Here is a 23701-nt window from a genome sequence, read left to right as displayed (position 1 = left end):
CTCCTACCGACTAACCTCATGCCGCCCCCTTGACCTGTCCGTCCTCCCTGGACTGACCTATCCCCTTCCTAATTCCCCACCTACACTCACCTTTACTGGCCCCATCCCCGCCTCTTCGACCTGTTTGTTTCCTCTCCACCTATCCTCTCCTCTATCCCTCTTCTATCCGCCTCCCACTCTCTCCCTATTTATTTCAGAACCCCCTTCCCCTCCCCCTTTTCAGATGAAGGGTCTAGGCCCGAAACGTCAGCCTTTCTGCTCCTATGATGCTGCTTGGCCTGCTGTGTTCATCCAGCCCTGCACCTTGTTGACTCGGATTCTCCAGCATCTGCAGTTCCTACTATCTCTGGTACACAGAAGACATGTTCTCACACAATAAATAAAAACCAAGAACAATAGGAGCACAAAATGTTTCAAAATAGTAGAAGGAGACTTTTTTTCTTTTCTACAATGAGAAAAAGCAAACTGGTTCAAAGCCCAAAGGTGATCACCAGATGGCAGAATGCAAACTCCAAATCAGGAATCCGCATTTCCCAGTTACAAATTATTTTCACAGATTTATTTACAATTGCAGATTATTTTTCATTTCATAAAAGTTACTTTCAGCAGTATAAACATTGGAGGTACAAAGTTCCAGTCGCATCCTTCACCTTCCCAAATAATACTGTAATAACACAGGCTTAAAATAAACTTGATTACTCCTTCTACCCAAAATGTAAGAAATGAATTACAAAACTAGATCTGCAGGAAGATTTTCTATTCTATTTGGCCTGCTCCACTTTATGACTGCAAAATCCTGCATAGCTTTGAGGAGATGGCATATCTAAGTTCTGGATGAATTCTTTGATGTGTCACACTTTGCTTATCTTTCTAACTTCCCAAATCTGGCTTCACCACCAACTCATTTTGACAGGATAAATTCAGTAGTAAGGAAGTTTATGGTTCCGTAGTAAGGAAGGCTGGTAACTGAAACTTGAATCCTTCCTTCTCTTACAAATTTCAATCATGACCTTGTGGGTTCCCAGTAATTGACCATTAACCTATTCAGATATAGGTTGTGAACTGGACACAATACTCCAGATGTGGCCGAACCAGGCTTTTGTATAGCTGGAGCATAACTTCACGGCTCTTGAACTCAATCCCTCTATTAATAAAAGCTAACACACCATACGCCTTCTTAACAACTCTATCCACCTGGGTGGCAGCTTTCAGGGAACTATGAACATGAACCCCAAGATCCCTCTGCTCCTCCACACTGCCAAGAATCTTTCCGTTAACTCTGTATTCTGCTTTCAAGTTTGTCCTTCCAAAATGAATCACCTCACACTTTTCAGGGTTAAACTCCATCTGCCATTTCTCAGCCCAGCTCTGCATTCTATCAATGTCCCTTTGTAACCTAGAACAGCCCTCCACACTGTCCACAACGCGACACACCTTCGTATCGTCCGCAAACTTGCTAATCCACCCTTCCACTCCTTCATCCAAATCATTCACAAAGATCACAAATAGAAGAGGACCCAGAACAGATCCTTGTGGTACACCACTCGTAACTGAGCACCATGTTGAATATTTTCCGTCCACTACCACCCTTTGTCTTCTAAGGGTCAGCCAATTCTGAATCCAATCTGCCACATTTCCCCCTATCCCATGCCTCCTTACCTTCTGCATGAGCCTACCATGGGGAACCTTATCAAATGCCTTACTTAAATCCATGTATACCACATCCACTGCTCCACCTTCATCCATGTGTTTGGTCACCTCTTCAAAGAATTCAATAAAGTTTGTAAGGCATGATCTACCCCTCACAAATCCATGCTGACTATCACGAATCAAACTGTGCCTTTCCAAGTGATCATAAATCCTGTCTCTCAGAGCCCTTTCCAATAATTCGCCCACCACTGACGTAAGACTGACTCGCCTGTAATTTCCAGGGTTATCCCTGTTCCCTTTTTTGAACAACAGAATGACGTTTGCCTCTTTCCAATCTTCCGGCACCCGTGGACAGTGAGGATGAAAAGATCATCGCCAAAGGCCCTGCGATCTCGTTCCTTGCTTCCCATAGAATCCTTGGATAAATCACATCAGGCCCGGGGGACTTAACCATTTTCAACTTCCTCAGAATTCCTAGCACATCTTCTGTACTAACATCAATCTCCTCTAGCCTACCTGCCTGTTTCACAACGTCCTCCTCTATAACTAGGTCCCTCTCAGTTGTGAATACTGAAGAAAAGTATTCATTAAGGACCTCTCCTATCTCTTTAGGCTCTGTGCACAAATTCCCTTTACAATCCTTGATCGGCCCTACCCTTTCTCTAGTCATTCTCTTGTTCTGCAGATACGTGTAAAAAGCCTTGGAGTTTTCCTTGATCCTTTCCGCCAAGGTTTTCTCATGCCCCCTTAGAGCTCTTCTAAGCCCTTTCTTCAGCACCTTCCTGGCTAACTTGTATCCCTCTACAGCCTTTTCTGTTCCTCTTTTCCTAAACCTTACATAAGCATCCTTCTTCCTCTTAACCAGTCATTCGACCTCTCTTGAGAACCAAGGCTCCCTCACTCGACTGCATCTTCCCTGCCTGCAAGGGACAAACATATCGAGCACACGCTGTATGCATTCCTTAAACAATCTCCACATTTCTGTGGTGCTCTTCCTTGACAGCATCTGTTCCCAATTTATGTTACCCAGTTCTTGCCTAACTGAATTGTAATTACTCTTCCCCCAATTGTAAACTTTACCCTGCTGTATGTACCTATCCTTATCCATGACTATCACGAAAGAAACAGAGTTATGATCGCTACCACCAAAATGTTCTCCTACCAACAGGTGTAACACTTGGCCCGGTTCATTGCCAAGCACCAAATCCAAAGTGGCCTCTCCTCGTGTTGGTCTATCTACGTACTGTGTCAGGAATCCTTCCTGAACGCACTGGACAAAATCTGCTCCATCTAAGCTATTACAACTAAAATGTTTCCAATCAATATTTGGAAAGTTGAAGTCACCCATGACTACAACCCTGTGACTTCTGCACCTTTCCAGTATCTGCCTCTCAATCCGCTCCTCTACTTCTCTGCAACTGTTAGGGGGTCTGTAAAAAAGCCCCAACAAAGTGACTGCTCCTTTCTTGTTCCTGACCTCAACCCAAACTGACTCTGTAGACATATCATTCTCGAATTGCCTTTCAGTAGCTGCTATACTCGTCCTGACTAGCAATGCCACTCCCCAACCTCTTTTTCCACCCTCCCTATTTCTTTTAAAGCATCTAAATCCCGGAACTTCCAACAACCATTCCTCTCCCTGAGTTACCCAAGTTTCTGTAATGGCCACAACATTGTAGTTCCAAGTACCGACCCATGCTCTAAGTTCATCCGCTTTATTTCTGATACTTCTAGCATTGAAGTACACACACCTCAAACCATCTCGGTGTCCGCAATTACGCTCCATCAACTGCATTTCTTTATAAACCACCTCACTCCCTGTTGTGTCTGTTGGAAGGCTGAATACCTCATCCTCTGAATTACAAATCCGGTTCCCCACTCCCTACCAATCTAGTTTAAACCATCCTGTATAGCTCGAGCAAACCTCCCTCCCAGGATATTTGTGCCCTTCTGGTTCAGGTGCAACCCGTCCTTACTGTACAGGTCCCACCTTCCCCAGAATGTGTTCCAATTATCCAGATAATGGAAGCCCTCCCTCCTACACCAGCCCTGTAGCCACGTGTTTAGCTGCACTCTCTCCCTATTTCTTACCTCGTTATCACGTGGCACTGGTAGTAATCCAGAGATAACTACCCTGTTTGTCCTGGACTTCAGCTTCCAACCTAACTCCCTGTACTCATTTTTCACATTCTCAGTCCTTTTTCTACCTATGTCATTGGTACCGATGTGTACCATGAATGCTGGTTGCTCACCCTCCCTCTTAAGGATCTTGAAGACATGATCCGAGACATCACGGACCCTGGCACCCGGGAGGCAACATACCATCCTTTCATCTCGTTCGCGTCCACAGAACCGCCTGTCTGTGCCTCTTACTATTGAATCCCCCACTACAATTGCTCTTCTATTATCCCCCCTTCCCTTCTTTGCCACAGGGTCAGGCTCAGTATCAGAGACCTGTCCGCTATGGCCTTCCCCTGGTAGGTCGTCCCCCTCCAACAGTATCCAAAACGGTATACTTATTATTGACGGGAACGGCCACAGGGGATCCCTGCACTGTCTGCCTATTCCCTTTCCCCTTCCTGACAGTCACCCAGCTGCCTTTTTCCTGTACCTTGGGTGTGACCACCTCCCTGTAACTCCTCTCTATCACCCCCTCAGCCTCGCAAATGATCCGGAGTTCATCCAGCTCCAGCTCCTTCACATGGTTTTTGAGGAGCTGGAGTTGGGTGCACTTCTCGCAGGTGAAGTCAGAGGGGGCACCAGCAGTGATCCTTACCTCCCACATCCTGCAAGAGGAGCATGCAACTGCCCTAGCTTCCATTCCCTCTACTCTAGCATGAGGTCACACAAGAATGCAAGTATCGCGTTATAGGCGAAGTACTTGTATTCTATGAGGTCCAACTGGCTGAGATTGTTATAATCACAACACTTTCACTGATTTTATTACAAGTTTTGCTATGAAATAATTAATGATGCAATCATTTTCATGGTTACGTTTGTGTGCATGCATACTTGCAAGGAAGAAAAATAGATTGAGAAGGAGACACCATTAACGTTACAAAGTAGGTGATGTCCTCAATTATTAGTTATGAGCTTATGCTTTACTGTACAGGAAGTGCACAGGAGCAATGACTTCTAGAAAACCTGCTCTCAATGAGCTCTGATAATCTTGACTTTCTTTTGACGTGCAGAATATATGGTAAATAAATGTATTGTCATTCAAATGGGATGTCAAGGGTTTAATGCTTGAAAGCTGATTAATGCAATCAGGCATTATAGGGCTCCTGGATCCTTATGAACTTTTTGGAATGCACACAGCAGAACTGCATATAATGAACATCACACAGAATCTCGTGGCACACTGGTAATATGACGCACCTCTGGTCCGGGAGGTCTGGGTTCAAGTCCTATCTGCTCCAGAGATGCGTCATAACTCAAACAGGTTGATTACAATACTACAATAAGCAACACAGAATAGCAGGCTCATACGGGAGATAAGCTGACGGTCCTCTCCACAGTGTGGTAGCCAGGTTCAAATAAGATTATGGTATTAATATCTGTAACTCACCCAAAGATTATGAAAACAGTCACCCTGTTTTTGTTACAAACATACTATAACCAAAGTTACAGGTTTAACAAACACTTAAAATATCAGCAAAATTATACTATGTCACGCTAATGTGCTGCATTTTAAAGCACTATAGTATCATCCCGAATTAACCCAAATTGCTATACAGGACCAAATGACAGCTTTCAAGGCTGATAAAGTGGCAGCATACAGCTTATTACAGGTCTGCAGAAAGAGAAAATATTTACTTGAATTGTCATTAGCCATCAACACTCTCTTGGGAGGCATCTGAGCATGAAGCCATTGCTATTTATGCAAATTGCTGCTTCTACTGTCTTGCTAATAAACATAATGAAGAACAACTCCAAGACAGGAGAAGAGATAAAATATATTTGCTGATTTCAACAAGCTCTAAATCTTCTGGCTCACAACCAACTTGGGAATATCTTGCTACTAATTTGATAGCAAATGTTTTGTGTCCACTGCTAGTATAAAACATATATATGTTACATTTTTGTGATCTACAGTCATTTCCTTTTTAATGCATGAAATTTGAGATGAGTCACCATTTCTTTGACACAATTAAATTGAAAATGGCTTGTATCTAATCCTTCTAGCTGTTTCAAAACTTATTTTTCATTCCTGCTTTCTTTGCCTTCTCCCCTGATGGCACTGACTGGCTGTTGAATTTTTGCTCCACAGGCACGAAATGAACTTTCTCGTACCTAGTCAAATGGCTACGGTTCACATGAATTGTTTTTATATCCTATAATCAAGCTGTTCAGATTCACATGTTGTTGGCTGTTCAACCAGCCTCTAAGCTCAGCTGAGTTTAATTCTTCTCCTCATCTAATACCCTTACCTAACTTTAAAAAAAGATTAAAATATATTAAATACAAGGATATCTTTCAGGTTTTGTTGATAGAAAGCATTTTTAAAACTAGTGTGGATAAACATTCTGATTAAAACATCAAATCATTCCATATGTCTCCTATTAATAAGCTGTTGCAGAAAAGTGTGATTTGATGTTCCTTGCATATTGTGATAATAATCTTAATTATGGGTTGTTTTGTCTTATGGATCACAGATGTTTAAATAAATGTACTTTTAGACACAAATGCTAAAGAATTCATGGAACATACTTCCCAGATCTCACCATGTGCTGTGGAATGATACCTTGTTGCTTTGGCATAGATAACAGTACAGATAAAAATAGTACAGTGATGAGTAAGGTGACATCCAGATACACTTGTAAACATGCACATAACAATATTGGTCCTAGCTCTTCTCTAATAATGAATAAACATAACATGGGTATTATTGGGAATGTTATTTTTAATTAAATTGAAAAAAAGAGGACATTTCAAATGAGTAAACAGTACATTTAGAACTGGAATGAGGAAATTTTCCTCGTAGGTGGGAGGAAGGTATGCATTCGTGTGGCTGGGGAAAATGGCAGACAGATAGACACTAACATAAAGAAGTAGAAAAGAGGAATAATCTGTCTAAGGAATCTGGGTAATTCAAGATAGAGGCTGGGACAGAATTGTGGCTGTTAAGACCCACTCCTTTTCTGAGGTATATCCAGTTTTGGAGCTAATTTCCTCAAATTCTAGGAACAGTAATTACTGTTTCATAAGCTGTTGCACTGTTTTGGAACTTTTGGGGGGAAAAAAAAGATCAAAACAACGGCACTTTAAAAAGGAGGAAGAAAGAAAAAGGTCGTGACCACAGGGTAGTGATTCAAATGAAAAAAGACCCAGCAGTAACATGCACAGCTTCTGCATTTGCTCAGAGATAGCAAGAACTGCAGATGCTGGAGTCAGGAACACAGCAGGCCTGCTGTGTTCCTCCAGCTCCATACTGTTCTGCATTTGCTGTCTGGTTTCAAGTATCTCTGTCTATTTTTCTTAGAATGAACTCTGATGTCCAAACAGCAAAATTCATAACTGACCTTGGAGAAACCTGTTTGGCGGATCTCACAGCAGGGGAGCAGCTAAGTGGCTTTTTAAAGTGTAACCTTACAGTTTTTCTTTTGTATATCTACAATAGCGAGTTGTGTGGTGTTTGGATTTTTGCTTATACGTTGTTATTGAGATCTATCTTTTGATTAAACTTTAAAAATACGACAAAAAAGGTACTAAGCTAGCCTGGAGTTGTGTTTTTAGAGCAGTAAGACTGTGCTACTTTCTGGGTCTGTACATTGTTAAGGCGCAAAGATGGTCTTTAGTAGACTGATGTGCTCTTCCTGTTGGATGTGGGAGATTAAGGAAAGTTTCCATGTTACTAATGATTATGTCTGCAGGAAACGTGTTTGGTTGCGAATCCTATTCGGATTGCATGGATCGGTTGGAGTGGCAGTTAGAGGCAATGAGGATTTAAAAGGTGCTAAGGGGTGTGATGGATGGCATTTGCCGGGAGAGAGATTAGCTGAAGATATAGTCAGGTAGATGGGTGACCACCAGGAAAGGTAGGAGGGGTAGGCAGATAGACACAGGAGAGTCCTGCACTATCTCCATCTCAACCAAGTATGCAGTTTTGGAAAATGTAGGAGGGGGATTAGACTCTCACGGGAATGTAGCACTGACAGCTAGGTTTCTGGTACTGACACTGGCTCTGATGTAACAAGGGGAATGCCTGGCTCTAAGCGATTGGCTGTGATAGGAGACTCTCTAGTCGGAGGCACAGACAGATGATTCTGCGGCCTACAGCAAGACATCAGAATGGTGTGTTGCCTCCCTGGAGCCAGGTTCAAAGATATCTCAGAGAGGGTGCATAATATTCTCAAAGGAGAGAGGGACCAGCAGGAGGTCGTTGTACACATCGGAACTAATGACTTAGGATCAGAAAAGATGAGATTCTGAGGACAGAATATAGGAAGTTAGGTAGGAATTTAAAAAGTAGGCCCTCGGGGGTAGTAATATCTGGATTACACCCATGGCCACAAGCTAGGGAGGATAGACATAGGAGGATAGAGCAGATGAATGCATGCCTATGGAGCTAGTGTAAGGGAGAAGGATTCACATTTTTGGATCGTTGGGACATCTTCTGGGGTAAATGTGACCGGTATAAGAAGGACAGATTGCACCTGAATTGGAAGGGGACTAATATACTGGCAGGGAAATCTGCTAGAGTTACTCAGGAGGATTTAAACTAGTAAGGGGGTTGGGGGTGTGGGATCCAGGGAGATAGTGAGGAAAGGGATCAGTCCGAGGGAAAAGGAGTAAGTCAAACAGACAGGGCAGGCAGGAACAAAGTAGAACCGAGGCAAAAGGCCTAACAGATAAGGCAGCTGAACTCATGACATGGTTACGATCATAGGACAGGGATATCAAAGCAGATACAGAGATGTGACTCAGGGATGGACAGGACTGGCAACTTAATGTTCCAGGGTATAGATGCTATAGGAAGGATAGAAAGGGGGTTGAGAGAGGAGAGGGAGTGGCATTTTTGATTCGGGATAACATTATGGCTGTACTTAGGGAGGGTATTCCTGGGAATACATCCAGGGAGGTTACTTGGCTGGAATTGAGAAATAAGGTTTTGGGAATGCATGATAGACACCCCCTCCAACCCCCCCAATAGTTAGCAGGAAATTGAGAAACAAATTTGTATGGAGAACTCAGTTAACTGCCAGAATAACAGGGTGGTTACGATAGGGGATTTTAACTTTCCAAACATAGATTGGGACTGCCATAGTTTTAAGGGCTTGGGTGGACAGGAATTTGCGGGCAGCACTGTGGCTCAGTGGATAACATTGCTGCCTCACAGCACCAGGGACCCGGGTTCGATTCCACCCTCGGGTGACTGTCTATGTGGAATTTGCACATTCTCCCCATGTCTACGTGGGTTTCCTCCGGGTGCTCCAGTTTCCTCCCACAGTCCAAAGATGTGCAGGCTAGGTGGATTGGTCATGCTAAATTGTCCATTGTGTTCAGGGATGTGTAGATTAGGTGGGTTATAGGGGGATGGGTCTGGGTGGGATGCTCTGTGATTTGGTATGGACTTGTTGGGCTGAAGGGCCTGTTTCCACACTGTAGGGATTCTATGATTGTTAAGTGTATACAAGAAAATTTTCTGATTCAGTATGTGGATGCATCTACTAGAGAAGGTGCAAAACTTGACCGACTCTTGGGAAAGAAGTCAGGGCAGGTGACTGAGGTGTCAGTGGAGGGGCACTCTGGGGCCAGAAACTATAATTCTATTAGTTTTAAAATAGTCATGGAAAAGGATGGACTGGATCTAAAAGTAAGAGTTATAAATTGGAAGAAGGCCAACTTTGATGCTATTAGGCAAGAACATGCAAAAGTTGATTGGGGGACAGATGTTCACAGGTAAAGAGATGGCTGGAAAATGGGAAGCCTTCAAAAATGAGATAATGGAGAGTCCAGAGACAATATGCTCCTGTTAGGGTGAAGGGCAAGGCTAGTAGGTACAGGAATGCTGGATGACTGGAGAAATTGAGGTTTTGGTCAAGTATAAAGAGGAAACAAATGTCAGGTATAGACAGCAGAAATTGAGTGATTTCCTAGAAGAGTATAAGAGCAGTAGGAGTATACTTAAGAGGGAAATTTAGGGGGGCAAAAAGGGGACATGAGATAGCTTTGGCAAATAGGGTTAATGAGAATCCTTTGGGATTCTAAAAATACATTAAGGACAAAAGGGTAACTAGGGAGAGTATAAAGGCCCCTTAAGGATCAGCAAGACCACCTATGTGTGGAACCACAGGAGAGGAGGGAGATCCTAAATGAGTAGTTTGCATCACTGTTTACTGTGGAGAACGATACAGAAAAATATCTATATTACAGAGGTGGTGGTGCTGGACATCTTAAAACACATAAAAGGTGGATTAATCCCCAGGACCTGATCAGGTGTACTCTAGAACTCTATGGTAAGCTAAGGAAGATTACTGGGTCCCGTGCTGAGATATTTGTATCATCAAGGGCCACAGGCGAAGTGCGAAACATTGGAGGTTGGCTAACGTGGTGCCACTATTTAAGAAGGGTGGTAAGGAAGAGTCAGGGAACTACAGACCAGTGAGGCTGATATTGGCAGTGGGCAAGCTGTTGGAGACAATCCTGAGGGAGAGGATTTACATGTATTTGGAAAGGCAAGGCCTGATTACGGATAGTCAACATGGCTTTGTGCATGGGAAATTGTGTCTCATTAACTTGATTGAGTTTTCTGAAGAAGTAACGAAGAGGATTGATGAGGGCAGAGCAGTGGGCGTGATCTATATGGGCTTCAGTAAGGTATTTGACAAGCTTCCTCGTGGTAGACTGATGAGTAAGGTTAGATCATATGGAATAGAGGGAGAACTAGCTATTTGGATACAGAACTGGCTCGAAGGTTGGAGACAGAAGGTGGTGGTGGTGGAGGGTTGCTCTTTAGACTGGAGACCTGTGGCCCAGTGCTGGTGACACGGATCAGTGCTGGGTCCACTGTTTTTCATCATTTATATAAATGATTTGGATGTGAACATTGGAGGTATGGTCAGTAAGTTTGCAGATGACATCTAAATTGGAGGTGTAGTGGACAGCAAAGAAGGTTACCTCAGAGTAAATTGGGATCTTGATCAGATGAGCCAACGTGCCAAAGAGTGGCAGATGGAGTTTAATTTAGGTAAATGTGAGGTGCTGCATTTGGAAAGGCAAATCAGGGCAGGACTTATACACATAATGATAAGGTTCTGGAGAGTGCTGCTGAACAAACAGACCTTGGATTGCACGTTCATCGTTCCTTGAAAGTGGAGTAATGGATAGATAGGATAATGAGGAAGGCATTTGGTATGCATGCTTTTATTGGTCAGTGCTTTGATTATAGGAGTTGAAATATCATGTAGCAGCTGTACAGGACATTGGTTAGGCCACTTATGGAATACTGCATACAATTCTGGTCTCCCTGCTGTAGGAAGCATGTTGTGAAACTTGAAAGGGTTCTGAAAAGATTTACAAGGATGTTGCCAGGGTTGGAGGGTCTGAGCTTTAGGAAGAAGCTGAATAGGCTGGGGCTATTTTCCTTGGAGCATCAGAGGCTGAGGGGCGATCTTATAGAGGTCTATAAAATCATGAGGGGCATGGACAGGGTAAATACACAAAGTCTTTAATCCAGGGTGGGGGAGTCCAAAACTAGACGGCATAGGTTTAAGGTGAGAGGGGAAAGATTTAAAAGGGACCTAAGGGGCAACCTTTTCCACACAGAGGAAGTGGTGGAGGCTGGTACAATTACAACATTTAAAAGGCATCTGGATGGGTATGCGAATAGGCAGTGTTTAGAGGTACATTGGTCAAATGCTGCCAAATGGGACCAGATTTATTTAGGGTATCTGGTCCAACTCGTCCATGCTGACCAAAGTGTCTGTTTCCATGTTGTATATCTCTACATACATAGAGTTATAGAGTTATAATTAGAGTTTTGCGTAGGAGTAGAGAATGAAGTACTGTCATCCATAGCAGATGATGAAAGACCACAGAGAATACAGTAGTGTGAAAGATATCACTCTCTGTTGACTTTAGCAACTTTAAAAAAATTTGAGAAACAAGCAAGCACTCTTATAATTGCGGCCATAGAAACCAATCAGCGACTAACTGCAGTTTTACATGCCCTTCCTACCATAAAAGCAAAGTAAACTTTATGTGCTTAAGTGATGGCCTCAGTTCAAGTTTTGAGTTCTAAATAGCATTGCACGCATCAATTCAGTGTCATGTGATGACCAACATTCTCATGTGTACTTTCAGCATTCACTCTTTGCATTCGCTCGCATATTAAAACAGTGATCATAGTACTGAAATACAAGGCACTAAGGAAAATTGTGGTCCAATTCTCCGGTTATCTCTGAATGCAGTCCTGGAGCGTTCCAACTGAAACTTGTAATTTCCTAATTCCAAATTTAAATGCATGCCCACATTTAGAGTGGCGAGAAAAATATTTCAAAATGTTTGGCATGGCTAAAAGTGGTACGGTGGTTAACACTGCTTTTAAATTCTCAAATGCCTCCTGGCCTTGTTCTGGCCACCAAAATTTTGTGTTTTTTTTTTAACAAAACCGTCAAAGGTGCCACTACACTACTAAAGTTTGGTGCAAATTTCCTGTAGAATCTGCTCAATCCTAAAAATCGTAGCACTTCCTTCTTCAATGATGGTCTTGGAAATTCCTTGATGGCCTTCATCTTCACGTTCCTCGGTGTCACCTGTACATATCCGATGTTGTGCCCTAAGAATGTCACTTCCACCTTCACAAATTCTGTTTTTGCCAAGTTTATAACCAACTTTGCCTTCCGTAGTCTCTCAAAAGAACTGTGCCAAACGCTCCATGTGACCTTTCCACAAATAGCTAAAGATCACTAAGTCATCTATGTAGACAGCAGAATTAGTCAATCCTGCAAGAACTGTGTTCATAAGCCTTTGCAAAGTGGGTGTGTTTTTTATTCCGAAGGGCATTACTTTAAATCGATATAGCCCATCTAGAGTTACAAAAGCAGAAACTTCTTTTGCTCTGACAAAGGTCAATGTTAAAAAGTGGATGTTGACCACCCCCTCTTGAGATTTAAAACCGAAACACCCAAAGAGAAGCACCTCACCTCGTAGTCTGTAAAAGGAACATGAAAAGTGGTGTAACCTGCCCTTCAGCAACTTCTAGTGGTTAATTAAAATAAACCCCTCATTCACTTTACAATCAAGTAACAACTTATCCAACTCTAACAGTGAACAAATTAATTACACTATTAACGAACCAAATAAACCCCTTCTAACTATTAACTATTCCTGAACGAAACAAGATTCTGATGGTATGTTGTTCTAATAAATATAAGTCCCACTTACATAAAATTAAAAAACAACATCGAATTTAGTCTGTCAAAATTACAGCCAGATTACATGTCTTCTAGAATGTTCTGTGCCTTCTCCGTCGAATGTTCTTTCAAAAACGCCTTCTCCATCGATTCGTCTGTCAGGAATATTAAGTAGTTGTGACAAAGGTACCTTTGTTCTTTAGATGGTGCTTTCTCTCAGACTTACAGAAGACTGAGAGAGCCAGCAATTCTTTCATGAGAGCTGGGAGCTGTTAACTCTGGCAGATGGCAGTTAGCTGTCCTGTCTTTGTCCAACTGCACTCTTCTTTTATACCCTTGATGACATATCCATTTCTTACACTAGGACTGGCCTATGTTGTCAAAACCATCAGATTTAAATTTAATTGGTTTTTGGTATCTAAGTGCCTGGTTCAAATTGAATGGCTAAATTCAAAACTTGTTGTCTTGGTAAAAACCATTGCTTGGCCTGCTAACTGTACAGCCTTTTGATACAAAATGTTTCAATTCCGGTGGTCTCTGTGTACTTGCAAACTTTCAAGCTGCTGTTCACAGACATCCATCTCAAATCTCTAAGCATAGAAAAAGCACTTCCCCCTACCATTTTACAAACATGAAATTCTAATTTCCTAGGTCCCATTTTACAAGTACTCTACCCAACTTCACAATACCAGTAACCACGAAGTAAGTCCAACTTTGTGATGTAAGTGGCTTGTTCTACTTTTTCCACACAATCCTCCAGCCTTGGAATTGGACATGGGTCAGATTTTGTCACAGTGTTGGCCTTCCGATAGCCTACGCAGAATCGTTGAGTACCATCAGGTTTGGGAACCAACGCAATTGGCAAACTCCAATCATTTTGACTCGGCTCTATCATGTCTTCTTGGAGCATCATTTTCACTTCCTTCTGAACCTGCGCTGCTTTGAGAGGATTAAGCCTGTAGGGGTGCTGTTTTATCGGAACAGCATTCCCTATGTCAGGAGGAGATAGCGAGAACTGCAGATGCTAGAGTCAGGGTGTGCAGCATCACAGGAGCAGAAAAGTTGACGTTTCGGGTTGGGTACATCAACCTCATGTACAATGGCATTAGGCCTCCCCATTCTATTTCTACATATGTCCTCACAGCACTACAGCAAATTCAGTTCTCTGTTCCTGGGACAGATTGCTCACTACCCTATCCCATTCTTCAAGGGCTTCCTTTTGAGGCACTTCAAATCATCTGGATTTGATTCCTCACTCTGAGTGGCGGTAACTAATACCTCTTTCTCCAGTTCCCTTTCCCTGTCATAGCAAGATTTCAGTATGTTCACATGACATACTCGATAAATATCTTTACCAGATAATTCACCTGACTTAACTTCTTCTCAATCGATAGGGACCACTGAACCTTGCTTTGAAGGGATCTCGTACCACTGGTAACAGCGCCAGTACTTTATCCCCACAGACAAATGTAAGAATTTTAGATTTCTCATCTGCTTCTAGCTTCATTAGGTGCAGCTCGACTTCATAGAATCCCTACAGTGTGGAACAGGCCCTTCGGCCCAACAAGTCCACACCGAATCTCAGAGCATCCCACCCAGACCCATCCCCCTATAACCCACCTATTCTACACATCCCTGAACACTATGGGCAATTTAACATGGCCAATTCACCTAAACTGCACATCTTTGGGCTGTGGATGGAAACTGAAGCACCCAGAGGAAACCCACGCAGACATGGGCAGAATGTGCAAACTCCACACAGACAGACTTCTCTTGGGATTTCCTTCACTACCTTAACTAATCCCACCGGTGTAGCCTCTTTTACCCTGCTCATTCAATTATGCAACAACATATTCTTTCAAGGTACATTTTTGTTTAATTCCTTCACATCTTTGCATTCTTATCTAGGCATCGTATTGGCTTTCACTGTTTCAGAATAAATCTACTCACGGACTTGGTTGATTCCAAGGACCCAGACGATATAGTGTCCCTGCTACCCCGACTTTTGGAGCTGAGCTGAGGTGATGACGAAGGTGAATCATCTATGTAGGGCATGCTTTCCTGGTTCCGTCTTTGTTCCTCGACTCGATCTGCATCATACTCATAGATTGGTAGCGTGTTGCTGTAGAGTGTATCTGGAGAATTAGAAGTACAAAACAGGAAAACACTGAAGGACAGCATCAGACAACTGATTCACTATACAAACATACAAATTAGGAGGTGTAGGTAACTTGTTCCCTTTACCCTGTTACACTCTTCACTAGAGTCACAGCTGATCTGATTTCACCACTTTCACATCTACCCCAGATAACCTTTCACCCCTTGGTCACAAAAATAAACTATCTACCTATCTAATACGACTCTTCTTCATTTCTACAAAGTTTACTTAAAGCGTTAACTCTGTTTCGCTGTCCACAGATAATGCCAAACTTGCTGAATGTCTCCATGTTCTAATTTTTTTCCCAGATCTCTAGGCTTTTTTTATTCATTTGTCCTCGCAATAGACAATAGTATTCCATTAGCTTTTCCAATTACTTGTACCTGTGTACAAACCTTTTACAATTCAGGCATTAGACCACCCAGACTCCTCTGCATCTCAAAGCTCTCCAATAATTCTCCTGCTAAAATAAAAAAAATTCACAATTTTCCACTTCATTCTCCATTTGCCTGACCTTTGTCCATCCACTTAAATGATTTATGTTGGTTTGTAGACTCTATGTTCTCTTCACAACTTACTTTCCTATCATCTTCATCATCAGAAACATTGCCAACGTTACCTTCAACCCCTTCATCCAAGTTATGTGCATTATTATAAACAGTTTGACAGCCCAGCATTAATCCCTGTGATATACTACTAATTACTTCTTGCCTACCATAAAATGACTCGGTTTTGCCTGATTAACTAGCACATTCTATCCGTGCTAATGTGTCAACCCCTACACCATGATCTTTTACTTTCCATAATGAGGCACTTTATCAAATGCTCTCTGGAAATGTAAGTATAGTACATCCTCTGGCTCCCTTTTAGTAACAACACATGTTATTTCTCAAGGAATGTCAATAAATTGGTTCAACATGATTTCCCTTTTACAAAACCATGTTGACTGCGCCTGATTACCTTAAACTTAGCTAAGTAGCCTGCTATAACTTCTTTAATAGTAAAAAATATAAAAATTTTCCCTATGACAAATTTTAATCTAACTGGCCTGTTGATTCCTACTTTCTGTCTCCTCTTTTTGAATAAAGGAGTTACATTCACAATTTTCCAATCTAAGAGATTCGGGAAAGGTTCCAAGGAATTTTGAACAGTTAAAACCATTGCATAAACTACCTATCAAGGCACATCTTTTAAGACCGAAGACGTAATCAATCATGACCCAGGATGTGTCAGTCTAAAATTCCAACAATTTGTTGACTACTACTTCCCTGGTGATTCTAATTTTCCCCATTGAATTTGTGTTATGAAAATTTAACCAGGCTTGAGTTTACAAAATAATTAGCTTATTACTTATTAGATGCAAGGAGAAATTTTAAGGCAACAGACCTGCGCATACATTAAAAATGAGACAAGTTCAAAAAGAGATAAAAGTTAAAAGAAATATGGATCTGTCTCTATGGGTAAAGTGTAGGTAGTTTAATATTATGGCAGTTACCTTGCATGTTACTGGTTGCACTGACATTGGTAGTCGACCAGTCAGTGTACTCAGCCCCCTACTATACCCCTTTTACACACAACTGCGTGGCCAAATTCCACACCAAACTCTATTTACAAGTTTGCTGATGACACCACCATTGTAAGTCAGATATCAAACAAAATATGAGACAGAGTACAGGAAGGAGATAGAGCGCTTAATGGCATGGCGTAAAGACAACAATCTCTCCAGCTACATCAGCAAAACAAAGAAACTGTTCATTGATTTCAGGAAGTGGAGCGGAGGGCATGCCTCTATCTGCATCAAAGGTGCTCAAGTGGAGATGGTCGAGAGCGTCTGGGAGTGACGAACCAACAATCTGTCCTGATCCGGGTCAAGAGAGCACAGCAACACCTCTACTTCCTCAGGAGGCTGAGGAAATTCAACATGCCCATAAAGACTCCGACAAATTTTTACTGATGCACCATAGAAAGTATCCAATCTGGATAAATTACAGTGTGGTATGGCAAGTGCTCTTCCCAAGACTGAAAGAAACTGCAGAGTTGTGAACACAGCCCACTCTATCACGGAAACCAGCCTTCCATCCATTGAGTTCATCTATACGTCCTGCTGCATCCGGAAAGTAACCAACATAATCCCACCTGGTTATATTCTCTTCCACGCTCTTGTATCAGGCAGAAGATACAAAAGTTTGTATATAAGTACAAACTAATTTAAGAACAGCTTCTTCCCCGATGTTATCAGACTTTTGAACTGACCTCTTTAACATAAATGTTGATCGCTCTCTCTGCAATTTCTTGCAGCTGTAACATTGTGTCCTGCACACTCTCCTGTTACCCTGATGCACTATAGTACAATCTGCTTGTAAAGCATGTAAGACAACATTTTTCATTGTATTTCAGTACACGTGACAGTAACAAATCAAATCAAATGACAAGAGTTTCAGAGATAGTAGGAACTGCAGATGCTGGAGAATCTGAGACAACAAGGTATAGAGCTGGATGAACACAGTAGGCCAAGCAGCATCAGAGGAGCAGGAAGGCTGATGTTTCGGGCATGCTGCTTGGCCTGCTGTGTTCATCCAGCTCCACACCTTGTTATCTCAAATGACAAGACTCTTTGTTCACTGATAGAAATTAATTTGACCTAGTTGCATTCAACAGTGCCTGACTGGTAGCACCCAGTGAGACAAAATCTTTTCCCTTTCTTTACCTGTGGCTGTCTTCAAGCCTATGATCTTTGCAGCACACCTGTCCAAATACTAGAACTTCAGTCACAAAAACAGGAAGTGCTCAAGAAACTCAGCAGGGCTGACAGCATTTGTGGACAGAAAAACAAAGGATTCTGATGAAGGGTCACTGGATTTGAAACATTAACTCTGTTTTGCAGTCCACAGAGGCTGAGGTTCTCCAGCACTTTCTATTTTTGTTTTAGGTCTCCAGCATCTGCAGTTCTTTGTTTGTACTAAGGCTTCAGGCCGCTGACAAACACCAGGGCTGCTGTTCACTTCTGGCCTGTGTACTTGTGCATTCTTGAAAGGGCAAAACACAAATATCTCCCAAACAGACTGCTGTCTTTCTTTTAAACTATCATGTTCACAGCCTGAGGCTCAGTGGTTAGCACTGCTGCCTCACAGCGCCAGGGACCTGGGTTCAATTCCACCCTCGGGCAACTGTCTGTGTGGAGTTTGCACGTTCTCCGCGTGTCTGCATGGGTTTCCTCCGGGTGCTCCGGTTTCCTCCCACAGTCCAAAGATGTGCAGGCTAGGCGAATTGGCTATGCTAAATTGCCTGTAGTGTTCAGGGATGTGTAGATTAGGTGGGTTGTAAGGGGATGGGCCTGGATGGGATGCTGGGAGGGTCGGTGTGGAACTGTTGGGCCGAACAGCCTGTTTCCACACTGTAGGGATTCTATGATTCTGAGATACTCACACGCAATTACAGTTCAGTTTGTACTGCATTTGTGCCTTGGATACTTGACACCCATTCTGGGGGCTCCCTCTGCAGGCAACTAATTTTTTATCCAGTTAGAATTAGGCTAATTGTCATGTGTACTCAAGTTATAACAGAACAGGAGTACAGTGAAAAGTGTACAATGTCACCAGCACACAGTGCCATTACCTAGGTACAAAAAGCAGAAGAAAATAACAAAACCGTTCACGCTACATTAGAGATATACATATATAAGCTGGAAAATAAGAAATAAAGCTTAAAAAAACGCATTATAGCCTTTCTATAAGAGCTTCCAGGTGGTCTGCCTGGGCTCCAGCGGTTCCCAAACAGTAGACATCTTCACTCCATGCCGCTGGTCATCCCCATTTCACTCCAGGCCCGCTATCCACTATCCCCATTCTGGGTCGCTGGTGACTCCAGCTCCGCTCCAGGCCCGCTGTCCCCGCTACATTCAGGGCCACTGGCTTCTGTGTCCATGCTCAGGGCCGCTGGCTCTCATGCCCGTGCTCTGAACTGCTGGCAGAAGAGGAAAAAGACAGAGGGGAAAACATACACGAGAGAGAGAAAAAAGAAGAAAAGGAACAGTTGGAGCAGACAAACTCTGGCTGGAGTGTCCTACTCCGCTGCCATCTCGCAAGGATATATTTTGGCTGTATATCTTATTGTAATTAAAAGTTTTAAAGTTCTGCAGATGATCCAAGGTTATGATCCACAGCCAATGCACTTTCCACAACATGCGGAATAAAATGAAATTCATTCTCATTTAATTATTAAAGGAGGTACATCTCCTTAAAGGGGAAAACAAAATCATAAAACAACAGATACTCTCACGCGCACACACACAGGCATTCCTCCAGCCTTGGTCGAATATACACGTTTAGTTCTAACCGGGGTTCTCTCTACTTCTGGACAGGGGGTCTGCATTCATATTCAATTTCCTGGCATCATGGATGATTCTTAAGTGGCATGGTTGAAGAAAGAAACTCAAACAGAATAGCCGGTCTTAAATCTTTCCACAAAAGTGTAGACCGTGATCTTTCTTTCCCCGTGCCTGATTCTTAGCTCAAACTCTTAGTAAGCCAGTGATAAAGACAGTGGTCTGAGGAAGGGTCACTTGACCTGAAGTGTTAACTCTGATTTCTTTCCACAGATGCTGTCAGACCTGAATTTTTCCAGCAATTTCTATTTATGATTTTTGTTTCTCATTTACAACATCTGCTGCTCTTTCAGTTTTTATAAAGAGAATGTTTCTTCTTTTCATTGTAGAGTTCCATCTTCTATGCCTTCTTTACAACCCTATCAACTTGGGTAGCAACTTTGAGGGATCTATGGACATGGACCTCAAGATCCCTCTGTTCCTCCACATTGCCGAGAATCCTGCCATTAACCCTGTATTCTGCATTCAAATTTGACCTTCCAAAATGAATTGTTTCACACTTTTCTGGTTTGAATTCCAATTGCCACTTCTTTAACCAGCTCTGCATCCTGTCAACGTTGTGTTGCAACCTACAACAGCCCTCCACGCTGTCCGCAACTCCACCAACCTTCGTGTCATCGGCAAACTTACTAACGCACCCTTCCACTTCCTCATCCAAGTCATTTATAAAGATCACAAAGAGCAGAGGTCCCAAAACAGATCCCTGCGGAACACCAGTGGTCACCAAGCTCCAGGCTGAATACTTTCCACCCACTACTACCCTCTGTCTTCTATTGGACAGCCAGTTTTGTATCCAGACAGCCAAAAATTTCCCTGAATCCCAAGCCTCCTTACTTTCTGAATGAGCCTACCATGTGGAACCTTATCAAATGCCTTGCTAAAATCCATATACACCCCATCCACTGCTCTACCTTCATCGATGTGTGTTGTCGCATCCTCAAAGAATTCAATAAGGCTTGTGAGGCATGACCTGCCCCTCGCAAAGCCATGCTGACTATTTCTAATCAAACGCTGCTTTTCAAAATAATCATAAATACTATCTCTCATAATCCTCTCCAATAATTTGCCCACCACAGAAGAAAGACTGACTGGTCTGTAATTTCCAGGATTATCCCTAGTCCCTTTCTTGAACAAGGAAATGACGTTTGCCACCCTCCAATCTTCTGGTACTACTCCAGTGGACAGTGAGGATGCAAAGATCAATGCTAAAGGGGCAGAAATCTCTTCCCTTGCTTCCCGTAGTAACCTTGGGTATATCCCGTCTGGCCCAGGGGACTTATCTATCCTCCGATATTGAGGGTGGATCTCACAGAAACCTAACAATTCTAACAAGATTAGACAGGTTAAATGCAGAATGATGTTCCTGATGGTGGGGATTCCTGTTAGCTTAAAACTGAGAAGTCATTTCTTCAACCACAGATTGCTGAGCCTGTGGAATTCACTCCCACAGAAAGCAGTCAAGGCCAAAATATTGTATGATTTCAAGATGTTTGATACAGCACTTGGTGCTAAAGGGATTAAAAAAGTGGGAATGATGGAGCAGGCTCTCAAAGGGTTCAATGGCCTATTCCTGCTCCTATTTTCTGTGTTTCTATGAACATCACAAATTGCCATTTTGTTGCAAAAATGGGAACTGTGCAACCGCTTGTACATTTGCAGCCTGTGGCAGTACTCTTCCTTGACTCACTACAAGTTCTAGATTGGTCACTTCAGCCTTAGCAAACCCACTCATTGCAAGATTGACCATAAGTTGAATGCCACAGGCTCAGCACAAGCAAATCAAAATTGTGCTTGCCCAACACATGCATCCTTTCAAACCTTGCTCTCATGGGACACTCTCACTTAGCAAAGTATCTTGCAAGACAATTTATAAATCAAAGATGCATCACATGCTCTGTAACAGCTGTAGGCAAACCACGGAAGCCTGTAGCTACACCAGGGAAAGCGCGGTACACCAGTAGCATGAACCAGGTGTGTATGTGCAACTGTTCATCTCACCTGATCAGTGTCATGAGTTGTGAAAGTAAAATGCATTTCCTGGACAGCTTCAAGGCTATGCAATTATTGAAGTAGCCTGTGTAACATCTGCGCCAACAAGTGTTGATAATGACCGTTTCCAACAGGAGTCTAACTATATCCCTTTTACAATCAACAGCATTCCCACTGGATCCTCCATCATTAACAATTTTGGATTATCATTGACTGCAAACTGAACTACAGCATCTACATAAATAGTGCGGCTACAAGATCATGTCAAAGGCTGAGAATTCTACAATAATTGTAGAGATCATTTCTATTTTTCTTTTATTTTTCTCACTCATGGTTTAGAACTGAGAGTTGAAGTTAAGAAATGAACTTTCAATTTTGAACAGCAGCTTGCTCTTAAACAGAAGAGAACAAAGACAGATGTATTTTCCTGGGAACTAGCCCAGAAAAATAATGCAACTGAAATACTGATCAATACCACTGGACAAATCGGCACCAAGTTGTTGCTACACTCAGAACTGGCAGTTGGTTAAATGTTGAATTGGTCAATCAAGAAAGGGCTTGTGCCAACCCGCCAACCACACAGAATGTTGATTGAAAAGAGAATAAAAAAGAGACAACCAGTTCTGATTGGGTTTTGGCAGAAGACATTGAGATTTTGCAAGACTCCTGGAGATGGTGCTGCTTGGTTTTGCTCTCTATTTTCTCTCCAGTTCTCAAATTGTTGCAAGTTCTGAGAAAAAAAATCCAAGTCTGTAAGAAATAAGTAAATGTTTTTAAAACTCTGCTGAAATGGTTTATATTAACTGGCAACTTCAGAATTCAAATTATACAGTTCTACTTCCCTGTCAACAACCCACTGTCCGAAGATTTCATGAAGGTCCAGTATCAATCATTGGAAACTATTTATTGAACCGGCAGATTATAATTTTCTACAAGTTAACCCATGGCTGTGTCTGTATATGATAGAGTGGGGATAATAAAAGATGGTTAGGCTTTAGATCATAGATACTAATTAGATTAGCTGTTTATCGGTGATCTGCTAAAGTTGAGATAGCACAGAACTGGCTGCTGAATATTCCAGGATACAGAGTCTTTTAGGCAAGACAGGAAGGAAGTAAAACAGGAGCAGGTGTTGCAATTTTGGTTAGGAAATCTATTACGTCAGTAAGGAGGGATGATATGGAGTCATAGAGATGTACAACATGGGAAAAGATCCTTTGGTCCAATTCATCCATACTTAACAGATATTCTACATTAATCTAGACCCATTTGCCACCATTTGGCCCATATCTCTCTTCAACCTTTCTACACATACAACAATTTTGCGTGAAAACGTTGCCCTTTAGGTCCCTTTTAAATCTTTCCCCTCTCACCTTAAACATATGCCCTCCATTTCTAGACTCCCCTACCCTGGGGAAAAGACATTGACTATTCACCCTATCCATGCCCGTCATGATTTTATAAACCTCAATAAGGTCACCCCTCTGCCTCCGATGCTCCATGGAAAATAGCCCCAACCTATTTAGTCTCTTCCTATAGCTCAAACCTTAGCAACATCTTTGTAAATTTTTTCTGAACCCTTTTATCCACGTCATCTTTTCTATAGCAGGGAGACTAGAATTAAATGTAGTATTCCAAAAGTGACCTCACCAATGTCCTGTATAGCTGCAACATGACCTATCAACTCCTATACTCAATGCACTGATAAATAAAGGCAAGCATACCAAACATCTGTCTGCCTGCAACTCCATTTTCAGGGAACTATAAACCTGCACCCCACGGTCTCTTTGTTCGGTAACACTCCCCAGGGCCTAACCATTAAATGTATAAGCCCTGCCCTGATATGTGCTACCAAAACGCAGCACCTCACATTTACCCAAGTTAAACTCCATCTACCACACCTTGGCCAATATGCCCATCTGATCAAGATCCTGTTGAATTTTGAGATAGTGTTCTTCGCTGTTCAGTGCATCTCCAAATTTTGGTGTTATCTACAAACTTAGTAACCATACCTTCTATATTCACATCCAAATCATTTATATAAATGACAAAAAGCAGCGGACCCAGCACTGATCCCTGCAGCACACCACTGGTCACAGGCCTCCAGTCTGAAAAGCAACCGTCCACCACCACCCTGTCTCCTACCTTCGAGACAATTTTATA

General features: G+C 42.4%; 1 protein-coding gene across 2 annotated transcripts in view; it reads right to left on the bottom strand.

Moving 5' to 3' along the window:
- si:dkey-91m11.5 (PH_BCR_vertebrate and RhoGAP_Bcr domain-containing protein) overlaps positions 1-23701 on the bottom strand; it is a 422142-nt gene that overhangs the window by 297644 nt on the left and 100797 nt on the right. For both annotated transcript variants that reach the window (XM_048611239.1, XM_048611240.1), the window contains exon 2: positions 14958-15142. In XM_048611239.1, coding sequence (XP_048467196.1) covers positions 14958-15142 — 185 coding nt within the window. The remainder of the gene's footprint in view (positions 1-14957; positions 15143-23701) is intronic.

This window comes from Rhincodon typus, chromosome 24 (assembly GCF_021869965.1).
Source record: "Rhincodon typus isolate 14 chromosome 24, sRhiTyp1.1, whole genome shotgun sequence".
Taxonomy (NCBI): domain Eukaryota; kingdom Metazoa; phylum Chordata; class Chondrichthyes; order Orectolobiformes; family Rhincodontidae; genus Rhincodon; species Rhincodon typus.
Note: the sequence above shows the minus strand (reverse complement) of the source record. Positions and strands in the feature narration are given on the sequence as shown.